At 39.7% G+C, this 22178-nt stretch overlaps 1 protein-coding gene across 6 annotated transcripts in view; it reads right to left on the bottom strand.

Moving 5' to 3' along the window:
- The window catches only part of NBEAL1 (neurobeachin like 1), a 126838-nt gene that overhangs the window by 24571 nt on the left and 80089 nt on the right, over positions 1-22178 (bottom strand). For all 6 annotated transcript variants that reach the window (XM_073306480.2, XM_073306474.2, XM_073306478.2 and 3 more), the window contains 19 exons: positions 21751-21910; positions 21028-21116; positions 19130-19711; positions 18274-18449; positions 17738-17891; positions 14039-14167; positions 13218-13523; positions 12961-13110; positions 10959-11116; positions 10090-10214; positions 8842-8968; positions 6990-7138; positions 6295-6428; positions 5325-5426; positions 3909-4004; positions 3659-3783; positions 2395-2535; positions 2160-2290; positions 1340-1449 (listed from right to left, as the gene is read on the bottom strand). In XM_073306480.2, coding sequence (XP_073162581.1) covers positions 1340-1449; positions 2160-2290; positions 2395-2535; positions 3659-3783; positions 3909-4004; positions 5325-5426; positions 6295-6428; positions 6990-7138; positions 8842-8968; positions 10090-10214; positions 10959-11116; positions 12961-13110; positions 13218-13523; positions 14039-14167; positions 17738-17891; positions 18274-18449; positions 19130-19711; positions 21028-21116; positions 21751-21910 — 3144 coding nt within the window. The remainder of the gene's footprint in view (positions 1-1339; positions 1450-2159; positions 2291-2394; positions 2536-3658; positions 3784-3908; positions 4005-5324; positions 5427-6294; positions 6429-6989; positions 7139-8841; positions 8969-10089; positions 10215-10958; positions 11117-12960; positions 13111-13217; positions 13524-14038; positions 14168-17737; positions 17892-18273; positions 18450-19129; positions 19712-21027; positions 21117-21750; positions 21911-22178) is intronic.

Below are 22178 nucleotides of genomic sequence, written 5' to 3'. Positions count from 1 at the left end.
GCTCAAACCAAACCCCTCACAAAACAACACTCACTGCATTCCATCTTGATAAGAGGAACTCTAAGCACACCCTGAAAGTGACCTGATGCTGCAACACTGTGCAACATGACCCCACTTCAACTTATCTTGGAATGAAGCTGGACCACATGCTAACCTTCCATGACCATCTGAAAAAAGTAGCCACCAATATGAAGACAAGGGTAAATCTGATCCAGAAACTGGCAAGCAGAAGCTGAGAGCATCAGCATCACTGCTATGGACATCAGCAATGGCACTTGTGTACTCCGTAGTGGAGTACTGTGCACCGGTATGGACCAAAAGTAGCCACACTTTACTTGTTGATGTCCAACTGAACACTGCAGTATGGTTAATCGGTGGAACCCTCAGGTCGATCCCAACACCCTGCCTGCCCGTGCTGTCACATATCGCTCCCCCATCCGTTCTCCGTGATGCTGCAACCCTCTGGGAAGTCCAGCGAATCAAAGAAAATGAACATCTCCTCTTCCACCAGAACCTCAACAGTGTCCCTCACCACTGGTTGAAGTCACACAAGCCCTTTTCAACCCACGTGCTTAACCTTCAACAATGTAACTTGAACACTGATGAAGCTTGGAAAGCTGAATGGTGTTCACAAGAAGTCACAAACACACACCTTGTGAAAGACCCGATGCAGAAGATTCCTGGTTTCAATCTTCCCCAAAGCTCATGGACAACCCTAACCTCATCCATACAAATCATGACAGATGCGGACACTTGATACACAAATGGAAAATTAAAAACTCTTCAGTGTGACTGTGGTCACCCAGAACAGACCATGGATTATATAACAACTCAATGCCCGATTCACAAAATATGAAGGAAGCATCACAGTGATACACTCCGTTACTCCTGACGCAATTATGTGTCTTAATCACATAAATGTAAAATTATAGTTGTTGCTCTACATCTACATTAGCCATACGAAGTTGAAATGGAAAGTATATTCTGATTATATGATACGACTACGTCATCTGGCTTTTTCCCAAGTACAAAACAGAAATATTTATTGAACATGTCTGTCTTTTTCTGCATTATTATTGACAATTATATCATTTCCATCCTGTTAGGACTTTTTTTGTTCTTAATATATTGAAAGAAATTTCTTATTATTGTGCTTAACTCTGCTGGCCATAGATTTCAGCTTGTGCTTCTCTTATCAATCACCTAGTTCCTATCTTCTGATTTATATTCATTACTATCAACTTCCCATTTTGTGTGTGTGTAAAATAAAAATAAAAGCATGTACTGTATTTCTGTTTCTTGTTACTTCATCCAAAAATTAAGGTAGTCATTGTCTTACCAGTGCTTTCCTGTGTTTACAAATGAAATCTTCAGGTGACTTGGCCCATTTTGGGAGAACAACATCATTCACTACCTCTTTGGAGAGCTGTAGCTGACCCAAGTTAAACTCTAGGGAATATAATTGAGACAATTTGGTTTCAAAAGCTATTACAATATGTTTCAAGTATCTTGATCACTAGATCAGAGATTAAGAAGCTGAATAAGTAAATCTAATAAGTAAAATGCAAAAAGCCAAAAAAAAGTAATGGTCTCATGTCAACATGCAGGAAAAGTTATCTTTAACAAGATATGTTATGTTTAACAGGAGCTTTCTTACTTCTGAAGAATCCTGGAGCCTTAGACTACTGTAAATTCAAGTTACACAAGACCATGTTTGAAAATACCAGTTCTGAGTCTAGATTCTGCAGGCCTGTCTAATTAAAAAAGATCTCATGTTCCAAGTTAGCACACATCTTCCAGAAGAGGTGGGTTTAGTACCCAGAACAGTTAAAGCAAGTTAACTGTAATTAGTGCAATTTAGAATGGTCAACTTTTAAAAAAAATAACTTTGTTCTTCTTTTAGATTAAACCAAACCTCAATACTCTTAGCCATCCTAGAATTCTGGGTAAGAATTTTAAATTACGAAGTTAAATAGTGGCTTAGCATAACTGGCACCTCATTAAATGGCTAAAAGGTAGTACGACCGTAAAGTAATTTTCACATGTTCAATCTAATCAAGAATAGTTTTCCTCAATGTTCTTAAACAGGTTCTGACAATGCTCTCTAGTGGTGTGTGGGATGCATGTTCTATTCAATAAATTCTGAAAAGTCTGTTTACTATTTTGATTCTCCAAGAACTCTGGGAAGTAGAAGAACTCTGGGATAAGCTCCTTCACATCATTTGGGTTATCCATAAGGGCTTGCCATGTTGCAGGAATGGAATGGAACTGCCGATCTGCACAGTCAAACCTGTAGATTGGAAAGCTCAAGTTACATTTTGACAGCTCCTATTAAAAAGCCATCATTGAAGTTGAGGGAGAAGAGACAGATATTACTGTTCATTCACAATTTACCTGCCACTCTGAAGCTGGATATGTAGTGTGGTGAAAGGCTCTACTCGAATGAGATAATGCATGACACCAGCAGCATTTGAGTAGTGAGTACCATAGTGAAACTTGTCAATCGTCCCAAGAGGATCCTCAAAATTCTCATATCTAAAAAACAGAGATTGAGATCTTTAAAATCATAACTACTGCATGCTATGTCTGATACACACAGATTATATTTATAGTATACAGGGAATACACAACAGATGCATCACTAACTGTTTTTCACTAGCTAAGTGGCCTATGACAGTTTTGTTAAAAATTACATCAACATATACTGAGTGCCTCTGGTTGCAGGAAGAAGAGGTGCATTTGGGACTTAAATAATTATTTTCCCATTTCAGGTCCCAAAAGACACAGCCAGCAAGTTCCCACCCTGATGACACACTAGATAGCAGACGTATCCCTGAATGCCATGAGGCTAGCAGGAAAAGCCATAGAAACAAATTCAGTGCCCAGGAACCAGCACTGACTCCAACCATGGATATCAGGTAATTATTCACAGTAAATCCTCTGTGCCTCAAAGTTCCCAGGAGAAACCCTGTTTGGGAAGAAACTTGACAAGTGCAGCCTGACAACCAAGACAAGCCAAAATGTTCACTCCCCACTCCAGCAAAACTTAAAGATGACTACACTCATATGTGAGCAGAAGTAGCTGTCATTCCTATCTGCAACAAAGTTACCAGAGAAGAGATTCAACTTATTTCAAGGATAAAATTTGGGCTCAGAATACCAGGAGGAAGCCTGGATACAAAACAGGGTAATCCCTCCTTCTAGTCAAATCCACCAGTATGGCTGCATCTGGGATGCCTATATCCAGAAACATGTATAGGGGACAAGATAACCCACTTTTCAATCATCTGGATCCAGTCAACTTCAGACAGGTGCCCCTGGGTGCCTCTGAAACCCTTCGTTTCCTCTCTTGAACCCTGAGAAACAAACCAACCTGAAGAAGATTTCTTACCTCCTAGAGCTAGAGGCAATAAAACTTGACTCTTTAATGTTGCATACGCTGCTGTTAATATAACAGCATCACTGCCTAACAGTTCCAAGCTATATGGCTAATGTATGGCTTTGCCATCAAACAAACAGGCTAATCCTATAACAATTAATGTCTCAGTTACAAATAGTTATGGAATTCTCAGAATCAATAATTATTAGTCTGAAAATGTCCCATCAGAAAGCTAAAATAAATGGAGAGAGAAACATAACTGGGAATTTTTATACTTACTTTTCTTGCACAGCTTTGGCATTCTTTTCATTCACCACCCCAATGGGTTTGGATAGATCCCTAAAGACAGCAGGATTATTCAAGTCCAACTCTTCTGACGTGTAATCTTGCAGGACCCAAGGAAACTAGAAAGCCACAGTTCAAAATTCAGATATAAAATCCATCTTTCCACAAAGAAATCACATTTATCCAGTGACAATTAACAAAAGAAATCACATTTATCCAGTGACAATTAACAAAAATAATTTACCACAGGATATTGGGCAAGGTCATTGTAAGTTCGTCCCGCCATGGTGTTCAATTGAATGAGATAGTCAAAGTTTGATATCTCTCTGTTCACCCATTTCTGAAGGAGACAAGAAAAGGCAACACTAAAATCATTAAACTGAAGAAACTGTTGTCGATGTAGAGTGCGTCTTGTCAATGCTTAGCTACAAGGAAATATTTCTCATAAGTCAGGGGCACTAGACTATAAACATAAGAATTTGCAAATTTCAAATTTTCATAACCTAGTTTAAAATTCATCCTGCATCTGTGGCTGTGCTCTGTCTCTTGATGAGATTAGCTGACACCTGGCAGAGGCAAGGGGTTGTCAAATTCAGGTTAAATGCAAGGGAAAGCTAACAGCCCTAGGCTGGCAATAAAAGTTCTTTTAAAACTAAATGAAACAAAACATAAAACAAAAAAGGACAGAAGAAGAAAGGGGGAAAGAGCAATAGTGGAGAAAAAGTAAATCAGAAACAGCTGAAGACGAAAAGGAGAGAGGAAAATAAGTATTGGAAACTCCAATAACCAAAAAAAAAAAAAAGTCTTTTGATCTTCCTCTGTTAACCGTATATGCATCAGTGAAATAGTCCAGTGTCCTTGTGAAAGTGCTGCAGAATTAGTATTTTATATACTTAAGAGGAAGGAGTGCCTTATGTAACTCTGAACCTTCCATCTAACTAAGGATTGGTGATGACACCTTCTTTCCCATTCCTCTTTGTCTAGGTAAGTGTCTGAGGTGCAGAGCCAGGAAGACGAAGGTACAAAAGAGGAAACTGGAGAATTCTTAATGTTAATAAGAGCATACATTTCTCTATTTCTCATAGAAAACTACAGCATCTGTTGATGTCCAAAAAAACCAAAAGCCAAACAAAAAAAAAAAACCACCCCAGAAAAATAACACTGCCCTGTGAAGTTAGATAAATTGCTAAAATTTCATGATGTTTCTGAAAATTGACACTTCGCTTACAAGCCAATAATACTGTACCTGAAGCAAGGAACCATGGCCACACCTCTACATCTTTAAGTGGGTTTTGTTGAAAGCACGCATAATAAGATAACAAAGCGAATAATCAGTACACAAAGCAAAATAAATTGTCACCTAAGCCCCATGTGCTGACACCAGAAGACAAATTTTCAAAACTGTCCTCTATTTTTTGTCGTACGTCTAACATCTGCAGACACAAATAGGCCTGCAAACTGGTATAAATGCAATAATTGGGCGCACACACAATTGCACATGCAAAAGTTTAGAGGTCAGATGAAAAGTTTGCCGTTGCTATCTATGTATGTCCACAAACACTGTAAAATATTCTAAACCCTAGTTTAGCTACTTTATTATTAAGCAGTTCTTTGAGAAGCACTGAAACACCCTAAATCATTTCAGCTGAAATCATTTTACCTGCATCAAGCCTGAAGCTTTAAACAGTTCCTGTGGAGATCTGGTCCCATAAATATTTGGAGAACGGAGTGACAAGATTCGACTGTACACTTTATTTCTCACCTGTAAGAAAACATTTACACTGGAAAATGCAGCTAATAAAACCATAAGCAACTGCTCTGCGGATTAAATTCTTAATGAAGCTAAAATTTACTACATTTTTGAACTGTGCCGCCCTCTTGCTGCCAAAAAGATATTTATTCAGCTGCAGGAGCTAAAAATGGGTATTATTTGTGATTAACTGAAATACTACTGTTGCAGAATCACAACCCAGCAAAATTACATATTATCCCTACATAAACATAATAGAAAACACTGTCATTTTTCATGTTTAATATTGTATCAGTCTTTCTACACAAGCTACTCTGATGAATTATTCACTTTAAATATCCACCATGTAACAGCTATTCATAACATTTACCAATTCATCAGTATCAAACGCAGCCCAGTTCAGTTATTCATTTTAGCCCCATCCCATTTAAATTATCCAAGAAAACATTAGCACAGCATTTGCAAACCATCAGAAGGGCAAGACATAAATCATTTCCCCCTCTGCATTACAATAGGATAGTAATTCTCCATTACTTTGTAATTCATTTGTACAAAGTTTTTATGGTTTGTTTAGTACAAAGAAGCTGAGATTACCCCAGTACAATTTCTCATGAGGCAGAAATTAAATAGTAGTTGCACATGAAAAAATAAGAGTTTTGTTTTTCTTTTGACTATTCAATTTTACTGGAAACCAGACTGGGGTTTTCAACAACATAAAAAGATCCATATTCTAATTTCTCAGAGCAGCTCAATCTGGCAAGTATTTTGACCTAATATAATGCTGCAGAAGCTTCCAAAAATCACGTTAGCCATGGCCAGTAAACTAGAATTTGTCACTTATGCTGAGAGAGTCCACCAGGGAGCTTTGACAATTCCATACCTCCTTATTGAAGTTAAGGAAGTAGTTGGTCTGATCAGTGAGGAAGATCTCCAAGGCTGACCGCCTCAAGTTGTATCGGCGCAAGTGTATCTCTCGAATTTGATAAAGGGACCATTTGAAATCAAAACCTACTCCTGCAAACAGAACAACTTCAGTTATTGATCCAGTTTCTTTTGGTGAAACAGATCAGTTAATTTTCTCAAGATCAGTTTCATGTATCAGAGTTAAACTATACACATTAACCTTCTTATAAAAGCTCACCAAACAGATATTGCTGATTAATGCTTACAAACTACTTTTCTTATCAATTCATGCAGGTGACAAAGCTCATATGGTTAGCATAACTGGTGAACAGTATGGCAGAAATCATAGGGAACTACCATTTACTCATATAAATTATACAAAGACATTTTGTTCCTTAGAATATGATTAGCAGCCTTAATGTTACCCCAGGAGATGGGAAAAAAATTTAAGACTGCACTAGTAAAATGGCTCAGTGGACAGGCTACATTTACAGACCCCTTGCTCGAAAGGAAAAATATGAAGTCATTGGCCTAATAAACATTATGTACAACTCTGTTAATTAGCTAATTTCTAGATGTCAACCACACGGGCATTTGTTCTCAAAAAATAAAGTTCATCTGGAAAGAACAGGATGCTGAACTATGAGAAAGTAGACCTACTGTGATGCTCACCTTCCTCTTTTTCAATGCTGCCATCATAGAAGCAGATGTGCTGGGTAGTGACCTCCAGTCTGCCAGGTATTACATCAATTAGCGTAATGAGTTCACATTCTTCAGACAGTACCAATTTTTCTTTCTGACCCTGCTCCTCCTTTTCATCCCTACAACAACAACATCATCACCACCACCATCCCATGTCATGTGTTTTTCTAGACTGCACAGTTCGACCAGGTACAAACTAAAAGCACAATTTAGAAAAGAATCAAATCTGAATTGCCTTAAGAGCACGTCATATAAAACCTTCCACTATTTCGCTTTCGTTAGTAGGCTCATGAGTTCTCTGAGTCAGCATTTAGACCTCAAACCTGTTCACTTCACAGCAGAGTTTTTTAATCTGTCTATTCCAGTCACTTCTTTTGTATAAAAAGATCTTACAGGATGGATCTGCTATTGTTACAGTATAAGGCATAATGCCAATTTTCGTATCTCTGGATTAACAAAAAGGCCAAAAACTTAAAAATAAGCCAACACACAAGCTCCAACTATAAAAGAGTTGAATCTGAGTAATTCTCCTTGCCCCCCCAGTTCCAAGAGACAACAAACTGTGGCAATATTTCAAATAGAAGTTACTGAAAAGTTTATAATACAAGGTTGTTTCGTTTTTAAATAAATAAATACGTGAACTGACTTTTGTAACTTTAAAGGTATAATATAAGGCAGTATATAATTATTCATGTAAATAAAAATATTCGGATCACTTTTACAGACTTCTCTTAACAAGGCTTCCTCTTTGCACCTACAATTTTATGGTACAAATAGATGTGTGCAATTTTGCATCTGCAGTTATTGGGGCATATTATCATCTCTGTTTCACTTCTTTTGAGCATAAAGGACGCATTTCCCTAGCTAGGGAGTCCCCAGATGTAGGGGAAGTCTCCAGTAGGCGCACACAGCCCAGCATAACTGGCACCTATATGTCTTTTCCTGCCTCTTTTGGTGCGGCAGACATGTCACAGACAGGTGGGGGCGGGGAGCAGAGGAAGGGGCAGGACTGAAGTCTGCATGCTCCAGCTATGCTTAATTTGCTGAAGGCCTCTTGGGAATCATTGTTAGCTGGTGCATATTAGAGTAGCCATGAGGCTGGTCCAACTTGAGCCGAGGACCAGGGCTAAAGAGAATCAGGGATAGACCCTCACTGATGTGCCCATTCCCCGTCTACAATTCTATCCCATTATTTTAGCAAGGAGGGTGAAGAAAGCCTGTTTCTGCTTGGTGATGTTTTTTTATGAGTGGCATATCACTATCCAATCCCCACGCTTGTTAGACAATCTGCATTTATCCAGTAGTAACCCCCTTAGTGAGAAAGGGCTACCACTGCTCAAGCAGGTACCATGTTACCACCTGGGAGTGTAGTAAGCCCTCCTTCTTGTCCCTGTCCTGCCCCTCTCTAAACTGAGATTATATTATTGCAGACCCAACGGCAATTTTTCCACTGGCAACACTAGAAATGCTGGATTGACTGGCTCAGGGTTTGTCTACATGAGAACACTCAGGAAAATGAATCCAAATTAGCTAAATGTGTAAATTTAATGTGGATTAGTTAAACTACAGGCCATCTTAATTCTGAAGGATGGTCTCCACACAGAAGTTTTATGCAGTTTATCAAGTCCAACTAAAAATCCACACCTTGAGTTAATATGGTGTAACTTTCCTGAGTGTCCCCATGTAGACAAGCCCTTAGTCATAACAGAGGAAATAAAGAGGGCAGTTTTGTGCACCATCTACCCCAGTCCAGGAGGTATTTCCCACTCCTTATCCCTAGTGGAAAGATGAATTTCAGAGTTCCCCAAACTGCTGTACATACATGCTTGCACCAGCAGTTGTGTCCTCTTCTGGCAGTTCAAGTATATCATCCTCCATGTCACTAACTTTCACTTGCTTCACCACCTCCAGGAGCAGTGACTCACTAGATGGCTGTGTCTGCTGCATCCCTTTTGGAATAAAGATATTTTCAGTTCAAACAAAATATAGATTTGTATTTCACCACAGTACTATTGGATAACTAAACTGTGGCAGTTGGCTACAATTACTGGAATTCAATAGTATCCATGGGCATGTCTACACAGAGACATGCACGAAAATTAATCCCAATTAACTAAAGGTGCAGATTTGAAGTGGATTGCTTAAACCACATTAAATCCCCATATGGATGTTGTTTTTCAGAATTCAAGTGGACTTAATTCAGTTTAGTTTAATTCACTTTGGAAGTGAATTAAACTAAACCAAATTAAGGCCACTTTAATTCTGAATGAAGGTGTGCACACAAGAGTTTAATGTGGTTTAAATAATCTACTTCAAACCCATACTGTTAGTTAATTTGGATTAATTTTCCTGCATGTCCCCATGTAGACAAGCACTAGGGAAGGGATGGGTTGCAATCTTAAAAAATACAGTTCTGGGGGAACACAGAATAATTTAAAATAGCCCCAACTGTGAAAAATGCAACACTTAACCTCTCAGTTTATAACTCACAGTTATAACTGTGGCCAAATACTTGATCACATCTATAATTCTTCATTATGCCACATAGGCTTGATTCAAGTTTAAAGCAAGATTTTCAACGTATTTTAGCCTCAACATTTACCTTGCTTAAAGAAATATAAATATTATAAAGGTCCCTGTAAAACTATTTGTTTGCTCATATGAAAAATAGAGTTGGGAGGGGTTCTTTTGTTTTTTATTTTTTTTAAGAACACACATCATTTTTGGCAATATGAAGATGCAGACAAAGCATTCTCTAGGGATGCTGAATGAGATTTATTTTGAAGGAAGATTCCGCTTTGGATCTAAGCAAGTTGACAGTACCCCATTAAAACAGATTTTTCAAGAAAAAACTTTATTCAAATCAACCATATATCCTTTTTTTTAAATCTTACAACATATATTTCCATTATAAGGAAAAGTGGGTTTCTTTAGAGGAGAAAATAAAAAAAGCATTTTAAAATAAGTACAAAACACTGTTTAAAATTTGCAAAAGGTTGCTAAGGAATCAGGAATATAAATAGTCCATGATCTAAATTATTAGTGAGGAAACAGTGAATTTGGATCTTACCTAAATTGTCTCTCAGGTCACTGGCCTCCTGATGGGAGTTGAAATTGTAATTTTGCACTAGTTTTAACCTCATACGTGAGTAGTTTTCCACATTTGAAAGTTTCCAGTGAATGGGATTCTGTTTCCTAGAGACAGCAAAAATATTTATACTAAGATATAAAAAACAAATACTTAGAGCAAATGAGTTGATTCTATCAGAGTTTGTATTTAAAATCATAATGTAAAAAAAAATCATATACCCTTAAGAGTAATATAACAAATGTAAGATACATTGTACAGTATCTAACATTTCAGCCCAATGCACTTAACATACTATGCACATCCTCCATTGAAATACAGCAGCTGTTTAACAGCTCACAGCAAGACTACCTGACAGTTTTGGACAGGCAGTAAAGAACATTTTATCCAAATGAAATTGATGGGGAAAATTAAGTAGGCACAACACAATAATCATGTTCAAATTTGCCTTAATCCAGGCTTTAGCCTTTGTGTTTGTTATAGAATACCAGCATTGTGTTAAATATCCATTATATCTCACTCTTCTGAAACATATCACATAACCGCTGGTCTTTAGTACATGACGTTTCTCTCATGTAAGTTTTAAATTTCCTTCAGCCATAGCTACTTTTTACATGTTACTTTTCAGTAAAATCTAGCTGAGTTATATATTAAACTTAAGCACTGGTATTTTGCTAGTTAAATGCAGATAAACATTAAAAAGAAAACATTCAATGGTAATCTTCTATATCAAGGGTGGTTACACCAGAATACTTCAGCAACCTTCTGCAATTACCACTACAGTATATGAAACAGAAAGCAACTTTCTATTAGACGTAAGATGATCTTGGAATAAAGTATTTCACTCATACCTTTCAGCCCAGGGGCCCTGTTCACAAGTCAGATAAAGTTGGGCTGCTCTCCACTGCCTCAGAGTAGCGGTGTGTAGACTATTAAGCTGTTTTAGCATGCTGTTGTAACGCAGGTTCTCCTGGCGTGCCTTTCGGTTAAATGGCTCCACAAAACACTCCTGAAAGCAACATTGTAAGTAAATCTGATGCAGTTTCCTGTAAGAACCTTGCCTTCTGTAAAAAACATTTTGCCTCATGAAAAGGATAAAACCTTCACCAGTAAGTAGGAAATATTAAAGGTAACTCCAAAAATTCTGCTTACTTCAGCAGTATGTGCTGAATAGCTTCAGAATCAGGTTAAATGAGGGCAGGAAACACACAAGCATCTAGGCCTGGATCCACAAAAGGAATTTAGGTGTTACAACGCTGAGAGTCACAGTGCCCAACTTTTAAGTGCCCATAAAAATCACAGGAACAACACTGCACTCTACAAACCTGTACTAGGCACCAAGGCTCCCTATCCCATGAATGGGGAGAGAGAGGTGCCTTATAATGTGCCCCTATGCTAGCCATTGGGAGATGCTCGTAAGAGGGATGTGTGCTGAGCCCCAGTCCTCTCTCGGAGATAGGCACCTATGCCCAGCCTGCAGGGAGATGACCAGTTCCGCTGAGCGATCCACAAACAGGAACCAGCCGTATGGAGTCATAAGGCATTTTTTGTGAGAATGCCTGCCTTGCTCCACACAAAATGGCCAGAGTTGGAGGCGATTGTGGTGGTGCCTATCAACTAACTTTTAGTCCACAGGTGAGAGCACTCACTTGGGATTTGGGAGATCCAGATTCAATTCCCTGTTCAGGCAGAAGGGGAGAAAAATATTTGAACAGAGGTCTCCCATGTCTCAATAGCAGGCTCTAACCACTGAACTATGAGATATTCTGATGTGGGACTCCTTCAATCTCTCCTGTTGAAGCCATTCCACTTTGGATAAATAATGAAACAGTGACTATTTAAGTATTACTCCCCAGTGGAGCAATCACTGGGCCAAAGACAGAGAGAGAGAATGAGAATGACTCTCTATAATCCAGAAAGAAAAGGAGTACTTGTGGCACCTTAGAGACTAACCAATTTATTTGAGCATAAGCTTTCGTGAGCTACAGCTCACTTCATCGGATGCATTTTTGTGAATACAGACTAACACGGCGGCTACTCTGAAACCTCGGTATAATCCAGTGGTTCAGGCATCCACCTGGGAGGTAGGAGACCATGGGCCAGTCCCAATCACTCCAATTGCTCTTTCATTATTTACTTGATACCTCAACAGGTCAGCTTCATTCTGCAGTGCAATTTCTATAGAAGCTGTCAAGGTGGAGTATGGTACACGTGGGATGTCACACTAACGGATCAGCCAGTGTGATCTGCAACTCTGGGGAATCAAAGAGCTAACATAAGTGAGTGTTTACTTATGCTACATTGTAACTACCATGGAAATCTATAGGAGCACAGAACCAGCCTTGGGAGAATCAAAGAAGGACCAGATCCAAACCAAACAAGGAGCCATTACTACCATATTTCTGAATTAAAAAAAGATCCAGAAGACAAAATCAGGGTAGCTGTCTTTGGACAGATTTTTGTTAGTGAATCATTAAGACGATATTCAGAGTTTAATTAGGGCTGGATATCATTTCAAATGACCTGGAGTCAAACAAATTTGTAAAAATCACCATTTAAAGTAAGTGTGAAATATTAAAAGGTTTAGTTCTGGAGAACAGAAAAACAGTATTGATTTAAATTAGTGGAAAAGTGGTTATCAATACTGGATCAATAAAATAATTTTACACAATCCACATGCAAAATGGAGGTATGATGATGATTAAGGTTAGGATCTCTCGATATACTTGATCACTGACAGACTGGCAGCGTTTTTCCCCCAACAATCACTGGGGTCAGATCAGTTTGAAACTAATTTCCTGCCCTTGCTCCTGAAAAAGTACAAAATGTTTTTAGAGGAGCTAAAGACTTTACCTGAAATTTGAGCTTGCTTTCTCCTCGTTCTCTGTCTCGCTTATGCATATTCACCATTAATGCCTCATAACAGTCCTTCCAATAAAGTGCCATACGCTCATGACCATCACTGAATGTATTGACTTCATACTGTTTCATATATGGAATAATCTGATGCACAAGAAATATTTAAAAAAAATCAAGATGATTGCTGAACAGATTCTCTCCTCCCTAATGGAAGAAAATAGAGAAAAAGCCAAGAAGAAGCCATTACTTACATATTTATCAATATAAACTTGCCATTCATCTGAGCTGCAATACTCCCGGAAGTCCTCAAAGAAAGAGGGGCTGCCATTGGTGAGAGGCAATGAGGGTAGGTGCAGGTTCATGAAGAGAAGTTGGTAAACTTTGGATACCAGTGTTCGAACAAGGGGAATCAAGAATGCGTATGTTTCTGTCTTCTCTTTGATTGATCTACTCAGGATGCCTTCCAACTTCCCCAAGAGGTAGCATGCCTCAGCTTGGCTTTCAATTACTTTGGTCTGAAGAAGGGTGTTTAGCTTGGCTGCTGCCATAGCACAAACCTGGACAGAGAAAAACCAAACCAAACCCCCGTGAGGCTAGTGCATGCATGCTACATTTCACCACAGGGTTTTGCATGACTCCTACCACTGTTAGATAGTGTGAAACTTCCAGTAAGTTAGAGAAGTATAGGATTTCAGTACACTTAGCCACTATTAATTTATATGCATTATGGTAGTGCCCAAATGCCTCTGGCTCGATCAGAGTCCCACTGTGATAAGTACTGTACATAAAGACACATCCAGAAGTGATGGCTCTGGCTTCAAAGAGCTTACAATCTAATTTAATGAGTTAGAAACACAACTTGTTTTCGGCAGGTGAGGATGGAGAGGAATATGTAACAAGTGTGCATATGGTGGCAGGGGCTGAAGCCTCTCATTTATAACAAGTCTGAGGATTATGATGAAATCAGCAAACTCACTGAAGTGAACTGCATCCCTACAATCACTGAAAGTTCTATAGTTACATAATCAGCACGAATGTTACATAGTATTAGACACATTAATATACAACAAACCTGTAAGTTATCTTGTCCAATGAATCCAAGGAGCAACTGGACCTGCACTTGGGAGAGCTTGATCCATTCTGGGCCAGCAGAGTACCAGAGTGACAGGCTGTCAATGAGTGTCACCAGCTCTTCTAAAAGCTATTGTAAAAGTGAGAGATTTGTGGGAAGAAAACAAACAAAATTGGAAGTGCTGAGACACTAGTATAACTACAAGTCAAGTCACCGAATAATCATTTTGAAGGTCTGATAAGGTCTATAAGGGTATGTTTACGTAGCCCATGGCAGCAAGCCCCCCCAGCCCGGGTCAACAGACTTGGGCTTGTGCCACCTTACTAAAAATAGCTGCATTGAGGATGTGGCTCAGGCTGGAGCTCAGACTTTGAAGCCTAAAGAAGAAGGTGCACTTCAGAGCCCAAGCTCCAACCCCCATTGTCTATACCATTATTTTTAGTGCGGTAACGCAAGCCCAAGTCTGTCAATCCTGGCAGGAAGGCTCACTGCCACAGGCTGTCTAGACATACCCTACAACAAACAAAGCAGGCTGTCCCCCATACTTCAACCTAACCCAAAGTAATTAACTAAATATACTCTGGGACAGAGGTTCAACAACTAATTGTGACAGAATTCAGGACTGCAACAACTATGGGGTGAAGTCTGACAAAATATCTATCCCCTGAACAAAAATAGTTATTTGTGTATATAAAAATAAAATTAATACCCTATTCCTCTAAGTCATCCCCAGCAAATGTCAATTCTACAAATGCAGTGGCTGAGAGTATGATTGTTTTGATTAAAAAAGGCTCTACGCTTAAGAGCATACACACCATAAAGATTAATAAATTTTAACTCAGTATGAATTTATGTTACATTCCTTTCCCACTCCTTTGCATTTTATCTAATTTAAATGAAAAGTTAATTTATTGTTTCATTACCCCTAGTGGCGTACATGATGCTTTTGAGAGAATTAAAAAAAAACAGGATCCCTGCCCTGTTTGTAACCTCCAAAATTTGATCCTGTGAGTTGCTCAGAACCGTGGGCCACTTCCATTTTTTTCTTTTTATTCCCATATTTACGTTGATGTCATTAATCACATACTAGATTTTATAATCTAAGAAACACAGTGCATTTCCCCTTCATCCTCCTCCTCCTCACTGGATAAAGGAGGAGCTGATCTGGGTGATGTAGTAAATTGGCACAGTACCAAGCGAGCTAGGGTAAGTACCTAGGTAGGCCGGTACTAAGGAGTGGAGATTACAATCCTGAGAATCCAGAAGAACTTTGGGGTGGGAAAAATGCTGCGGTACTGAGAGCATCGGTACTGAGGAGGGCACTGACGGCAGTAGTTGGTGCCGAGGGTTGTGCACTATGAGTAAGGCTATGATTTAGTCACAGGTATTTTTGGTAAAAGTCATGGACAGGTCACAGGCAATACACAAAAATTCACAGCCCGTGACCTGTCCATGACTTTTACTAAAAATACCCGTGACTAAATCTTAAGGGGGAGGGGGGTCACTGCTGCATGGCATTGGGACCACTGCTGGGGGAGAGGTGTCTGGAGGGGTCGCTGCTAGGGGAGAAGCCTGGGAGCTGCTGCTGGGGGGGCATCCTAGGGGGCACTACTGGGGGAGGGGGGGGGGAGAGGGCCAGCCACGGCACCAGCTGCCGGGGGCCACTGGCAGCAACTGCACCGGCCACCTGGGCACCACTATCGGGGGTTGCCCGGGGAAGTAGCTACTCTGGCTGCCCGGGCACCACTGCTAGGGGCCATCCGGGGAAGCAGCTACTCCAGCCGCCGGGGACCATATCTGGCAGCGGCTGCATCGGCCGCCCAGGCACCACTGACGGGGGCCGCCAGGGGAAGCAGCTACTCCAGCCGCCCAGGGACTGCCACCATGGGCTGATGGAAGCGACTGCGCCAGCCACCCGGGGACCACTGCTGGAAGCAGCTGCCCAGGGCAGCCCGAGCAGTGGCTGACGCCGCAGCTACTGGCTACGAGTCCGCCAGAGTGGCTGGCTTCAGAGCTGTTCCAGTAGCAGCTGGGGTGACTGCCTCCAGGACCACCTGGAGCCAACTGCTTGGGCAGCACTGGAGTCAACCCCACTGGCCCCTGCAGAAGTCACAGAGATCGTGGAAAGTCACAGAATCCGTGACTTCCGTGACAGACTCACAGCCTTAATCATTATTCATAGATTATACAAATGTTAGGGTAACTTGCAAGTCTGTGTAACTTGCACATGGAGCAGACAGGAAAGCAGGTCTGCAGCAGGAAACACAACCAACGAGAGGATGGGAGCCTTCTTTGTTTTATACCTTCTTATGCTTTCCTGTTTGCTTTTCCACTACTACCTCATCCTTCTGGCCTCCTTGGCATGTGAATTACACCAGCTTGACCTTACACAGCTGAATCTGGAACTTTCACACACCCCCACACACTTCTTCCACCCATTTAAGTCACTTTTGCATCTGACCCAAAATCTGCTCACAAAACATGCTGGAAGTAAAATCTGGGTTAAAAATCCCAAGTGCCCTTCCTCAGTTTGTGACAAAGAGCAGAGAATGAATGAATGCAATGATTTTGGCTGCCCTTTTAAATAGCACATACAATATGAAGCATACCATTTGACCAGTGGACCAACACCTACTTAGAAAATGGTTAGCTCTGTTTCATTTGTTCTAGCATTCATGTAGCTTTTCTGTAGTCTGTAAAGATAAGGCTCTTTAATCAAGGGTGCCATTAAAGACTCATGTATTTGCAATATTAACTGTATTCCCTATGGCATGTGCATATAAAATTCTAGTATTTAAAGGGGCAGTCAAATCCGCTCCACACACTGCTTAGTCTCTAGTTAAAACAAATGTCACATGATTTGGGCCCTACCAAATTCACGGCCATGAAAAACGCATCCCGGACCATGAAATCTGGTCTCTTGCCATGAAATCTGGTCTTTCATGTGCTTTTACTGTATACTATACAGATTTCATGGAGGAGACCAGTGTTTCTCAAATTGGAGGTCCTGACCCAAAAGGGATTTGCAGGGGGGTCACGGTATTGCCACCCTTATTTTTGCACTGCCTTCAGAGCTGGGTTGCCGGAGAGTGGCGGCTGTTGGCCAGGCGCCCAGCACTGAAGGCAGCGCCTCACCAGCAGCAGCACAAAAGTAAGAGTAGCAGTACTGTACCCTACCACCCTTATTTTCTGCATTTCTGCCTTCAGAGATGGGCAGCCGGAGAGTGGCGGCTGCTGATAGAATGCCCAGCTCTGAAGGCAGCAGTGCAGAAGTAAGGATGGCAATACCATACCATGCCATGCTTACTTCTGCTGGACTCCTGGCCACCCAGGCTGGTTCACCGGCCACCCAGTTCTGAAGGCAGGGCCTCCACCACCACCAACAGCACATAAATAAGGGTAGCCGTACCCCTTGCAAGCCCCTGACAATAACCTTGTGACCTCCCCCGCAACTCCTTTTTGGGGTCAGGACCCCTGCTATTACAACACCGTGAAATTTCAGATTTAAACATATGAAATCATGAAATCTATGATTTTTAAAATCCTATGACTATGAAATTGACCAAAACGGACAGTGAATTTGGTAGGGCCATACTCATGATTGAAGAAAAGGGTGACGTTACTCAAACTGACAACAGTTTCATAAACGTTTCAGCCCCTACATAATTTACGAGAGTTTCCATTAGGCAGCTATTATACCTTTTCTGTCCATAAGTTTGAATTAACCAGCCCTTCTGCCTGTAGAAAGTCCTGTACGATGAGCAAGAGCCGGAAGGCATTTTCAGCATGTGTTGGAAGAGCTTTTGCGTCTCTGTTATCAGTGACGGTCCATTCCAGCATCTTCTCTAGCAAGCTGAATGGAAAACAAAATCCCAAAGTAATCATCACATGTTCTAAGAGTAAGTGGCTTTTAAAAAAATCCCATTACGTATTTAACTGAGCCTAAGTGTATGTGGTGATATTACTGTCTTCTACCCTGTAAACCAGTGAGATTAAGGAGATTGTGATCTTCAGACAATTCTAAGGGGCATACAATTCTAAGTTCTGTCAAATAAATTCAATTTATAAATAGGTACAGATGCTTAGATACGTGTCTGATCATACTTGCAGGAGAATGAAGGGGATCAAAGTAATTCAATTCAGTGTCTTTCACCAGGATTTAATGTTACTCTGATTCCATCTTTTTTTTCCTTCCCCTCCAAAAGAAAAGAAATCTGTCATTACACTATACTCACTTGAGTTTTATTTCATCAGAAGGTTGTAGTAACTCATTAGATATCCCCAGTTTGGTCAGTGCAGAAAACACCTGCCCCCTCTCAATCCAGACAGCATCATCAAACCTTTCTAAACCTTTCCACATCACACAGAGCAGGACATCTGTGAGCAACTGTATGAGTTCCTCTTCAGATCCCTATGAAACAATCAAGAAATTCACACTCTTTATAGTTCAGAATGCCTCAAAGAGGCTTGTTATTTGTTACACAGTACACCATGCTTGTAAAGTTTCATCATCTTTAACACTGTAGCCTAAAGAGTCTGCCCACTAATTAAATGAAAATATTAACCTAAAATTGTGCTGCAATGATTTTTAGTCCAGATTATTAAATTAATATTTGCTTTACTTTCTGTGCAAGAATTGAGATTTGAGTCTTAGTACCACTGCTTTGGCCATAGCACAACTTTTTCCTTGATGGGGATGATACAAGTCATTCCAATACAGTTCTGATTTAAAAAATAATGTTACAATTTCAGCTAGTGAACTAAAAAAAAAACAACCTTGAAAGCTGGATGTTTATTCTGCAACAAACAGCACTGATATCCACTGCAAATGAGCTGCTTTATCCGCTCCTCTGTTAGAGGGAGAACAGTATAACTGTCTCATTGCATCCAGTGAAGTGAGTTGTAGCTCACAAAAGCTTATGCTCAGATAAATTTCTTAGTCTCTAAGGTGCCACAAGTACTCCTTTTCTTTTTGCGGATACAGACTAACATGGCTGCTACTCTGAAACCTGTAATTGGGGAGTGTATTTTAAAAGAATTAAAAGTACTGTGAATTATACATGTTTAGACAGGATGGGGAGGATTACTTACTCCTTGGTTTTCAAATAACGAAAGATCAACACTGAATCCCATATCATCGATGATACTTGATTCTTTGTCAGGCTGACCAGAGAATGGCTTCGAATTTTCAATGGGTGACGGTGTGCTGGGCATGCTATCTGTCATTTGATTCCCACTATCAGCCAGCTCATAAGAGTCCATGCTAGACAGATCTAAATGCAAATGTGAAGGATTACTGTGCCATAACTCTTCTTGATCCTCTGACCTGGAAGTCATCTCTTCAACAGAAGTACCTTCCAGCAATGTACCAGAAAAACAGGTGGTGACATCTAAAGATTTGCTGTCTTCCACACTCCACTGATCGTATGAACCATTAACTGAGGTAAAGCTACTAGCTTTCCCCTCCTCTGCCTGATCAGGATAGCATTTCTGAAGCTCTTCAGCAGGAATTTTTTTTTCATCTTCCTTTGTAGAGTCAGTCCTGCTCTCTTTAAGTCTATTCCTGATGTCAGAGTTTTCTTTTAGGAATAGTCTAACCAATGTCTCCTGCCAGGCTAGCTGTTGAGCAATCTGCTGTGCTGCATCCGGCTGGGAATGTAAAAGCTGTAAAACCTGTAGAGAGCACAAGAGGTCAGGCTCAATATCCAAGCATGTACACATTAACCTGTGCTACCTAACGGCAGTCATTCTAGCCTTTAATCACACATTTCGTAATCCATTACATTTTATGCCTGCTGCAAAAAATTCTTGTAATATACTTAGTCAATAGGCATAGAGTACATCTGAGCCATAGATAATTCTTTACAGGAGAAAGAGAAATACAAACATTCAGAAAGTTAAATATTTATGGATCTACAGTAGTTTGCATGAATTAAGATAATCACATAGTAATCATTTACAACAGAAAAGAAAGTGAGACATCGGACAGCTATATAATAATTTTGAAAATTGCACATATTTCTTTTATTCCACTGAACTTGCATCTTATTTTAATGAAGAAAATAAATGATTGGTGTGGTAAGAAATAGAATATAGCTTGTTAAAAGCTAACAATGTATAATTTAAAAAAACCCTATTAATTTATTACTAAATGCAAAAACAAAAAGTTTCCTTGATATTGAAATAAAGTACAAAGCTAACTATAGCACATCGGTCATGTTTCCATCTCTCAGGCACTGTTTTGCAACTATTTCCACAAAAAGCAGTCACATACCCCACAATATATATCCATTTCAGAACACCAGTTTACAAAATCAGTACAACAAATTACAAAATATATGGGATTAGAAACAGCTGAGCTAGAATAAAAAGTTCAAATAATGGTGCCACACACACGCACACACAAGGAGAGTTGAACATTCAGCATCCAACACTACAATCAGAATCTCCAGCTCACTTCAGAAACTGTGATGCAACTTATGACAAACATATTATCTCTCAGCCTCTCTCTACCCGGTAAAATATTTCAACAACCTGCACCAACAGTAGTAGTTTAGGATCACACTAAACTCGGTTTCTGCCTTGCACCTTTCCTTGGCTCACAACCTACCTTTTTAGGAATGAATTTAAAAAACAAAACAAAAAAACACACAGAAAATGTTCTCTTAAAGTAACTGAGCAAAATTCTGAAAGTAACCTCTGTTACTTTTGAACACTCAGAGAAGTCGGTCATTAAAACAGTTCCGTATTTCCTTTCTGTAGAAAATACACAACGTTTGACAATCATAGAAAGTAGAACAGTTTAAAAATTACTGAAAATACAGTAATGTGGTGTACAAACAGCAGGTCAGGTTCATCAGAGACTCACATTATTAGCATGAGTCATCATTTAAAATTAATATAATGTCATATACCCCTAACATATGTTCTGCAGCTCCCCACGTCATTACCAACAGGTAAAATGGCCTCCTGTTTTTAAGAATACTAACCTTTTTGCAGATGGCCACTCTAACATTTATATCTGCTCTATGAGACAAGTGCACCACAGCTATGAGGTCTCTGTAATTCACAACAGGATCTGCAGGGTGGGAATACAAACAAACAGACATCGCATAAGCAGGAAGAAAAATGAAAAAACCTTTGAGGCCATCTTTATACATCAAGGATCAGTAAATGGGACAAATGTAAGTTTGTTTTGAAGTTTTAAGAAATTATGCTTAAACGCTAAGTAAATTGAAACCATCAGCATAAATGTGTTAACCTGGAGCACATTTAGAATAGAATCACTTTACATAGTAGCTTGGTTTTCATCACAGCAAATCATTACTATACAGACTAGGGGGTGGAGGCTTAAAATAAGTAAATCAAACATGTTTGTCTTAAAAAAAAAACAGCAGAGATTTAATACTTTTAATACTTTTTAAAATCATAAATGTCATGATTTCAGCTATTTAAATCAAAATTTTCATGGTGTTGTAATTCTGGGATCCTGACCCAAAAAGGAGTTGTGGGGGGGTGGGGGGGTGTCACAAGGTTATTGTAGTGGGGGTTGCAGTACTGCTACCCTCACTTCTGCACTGCTGCTGGAGAGCAGCAGCTGCTAACCGGGTTCCCAGCTCTGAAGGCAGAGCCGCAGCCAGCAGCAGCACACAAGGAAGGATGGCCTGGTATGGTATTACTAGTAGGCAATCTGTCAAAGTGTCTTGAATTACCTGCATACAGAATTTGGTTAAGAAGATTTTTAATAAGAGAAATGGTAACTGGGGATTCATTCAGAAGGAGCCCTAGCCCAGAGTATCCCACTTCTCTGAGTCTCATACGTTGTTTACTCCGTTCATAGACTTTAGTACATTTCAGCATCTGCTCTACAATCTGCGAAGAAAGATCACAAAAATCACATACATAAAAAAAGTACACATGCCTTCTGTATATAAATTCCAAGCAATCTTATTAATAGAGTCTGAATTATAATTTGTCTGTGCATAATTTTTTAAAGAAATATGCCCCAAAAATAAATACTAATACAGTACAAACGTAAATACAGGTGCTCTTTGATCTTTAAAGATACCAAATCTTCAAATATTCTGCTTCACTGGAATACAACAGCTTCCATTATGAAAAGTACAATAAGTAACAACTG

Source organism: Lepidochelys kempii, chromosome 11, assembly GCF_965140285.1.
Source record: "Lepidochelys kempii isolate rLepKem1 chromosome 11, rLepKem1.hap1, whole genome shotgun sequence".
NCBI classification, from domain to species: Eukaryota; Metazoa; Chordata; order Testudines; family Cheloniidae; genus Lepidochelys; species Lepidochelys kempii.
The sequence above is the reverse complement of the archived record's forward strand: the minus strand, read 5'-3'. Positions and strand labels throughout refer to the sequence as shown.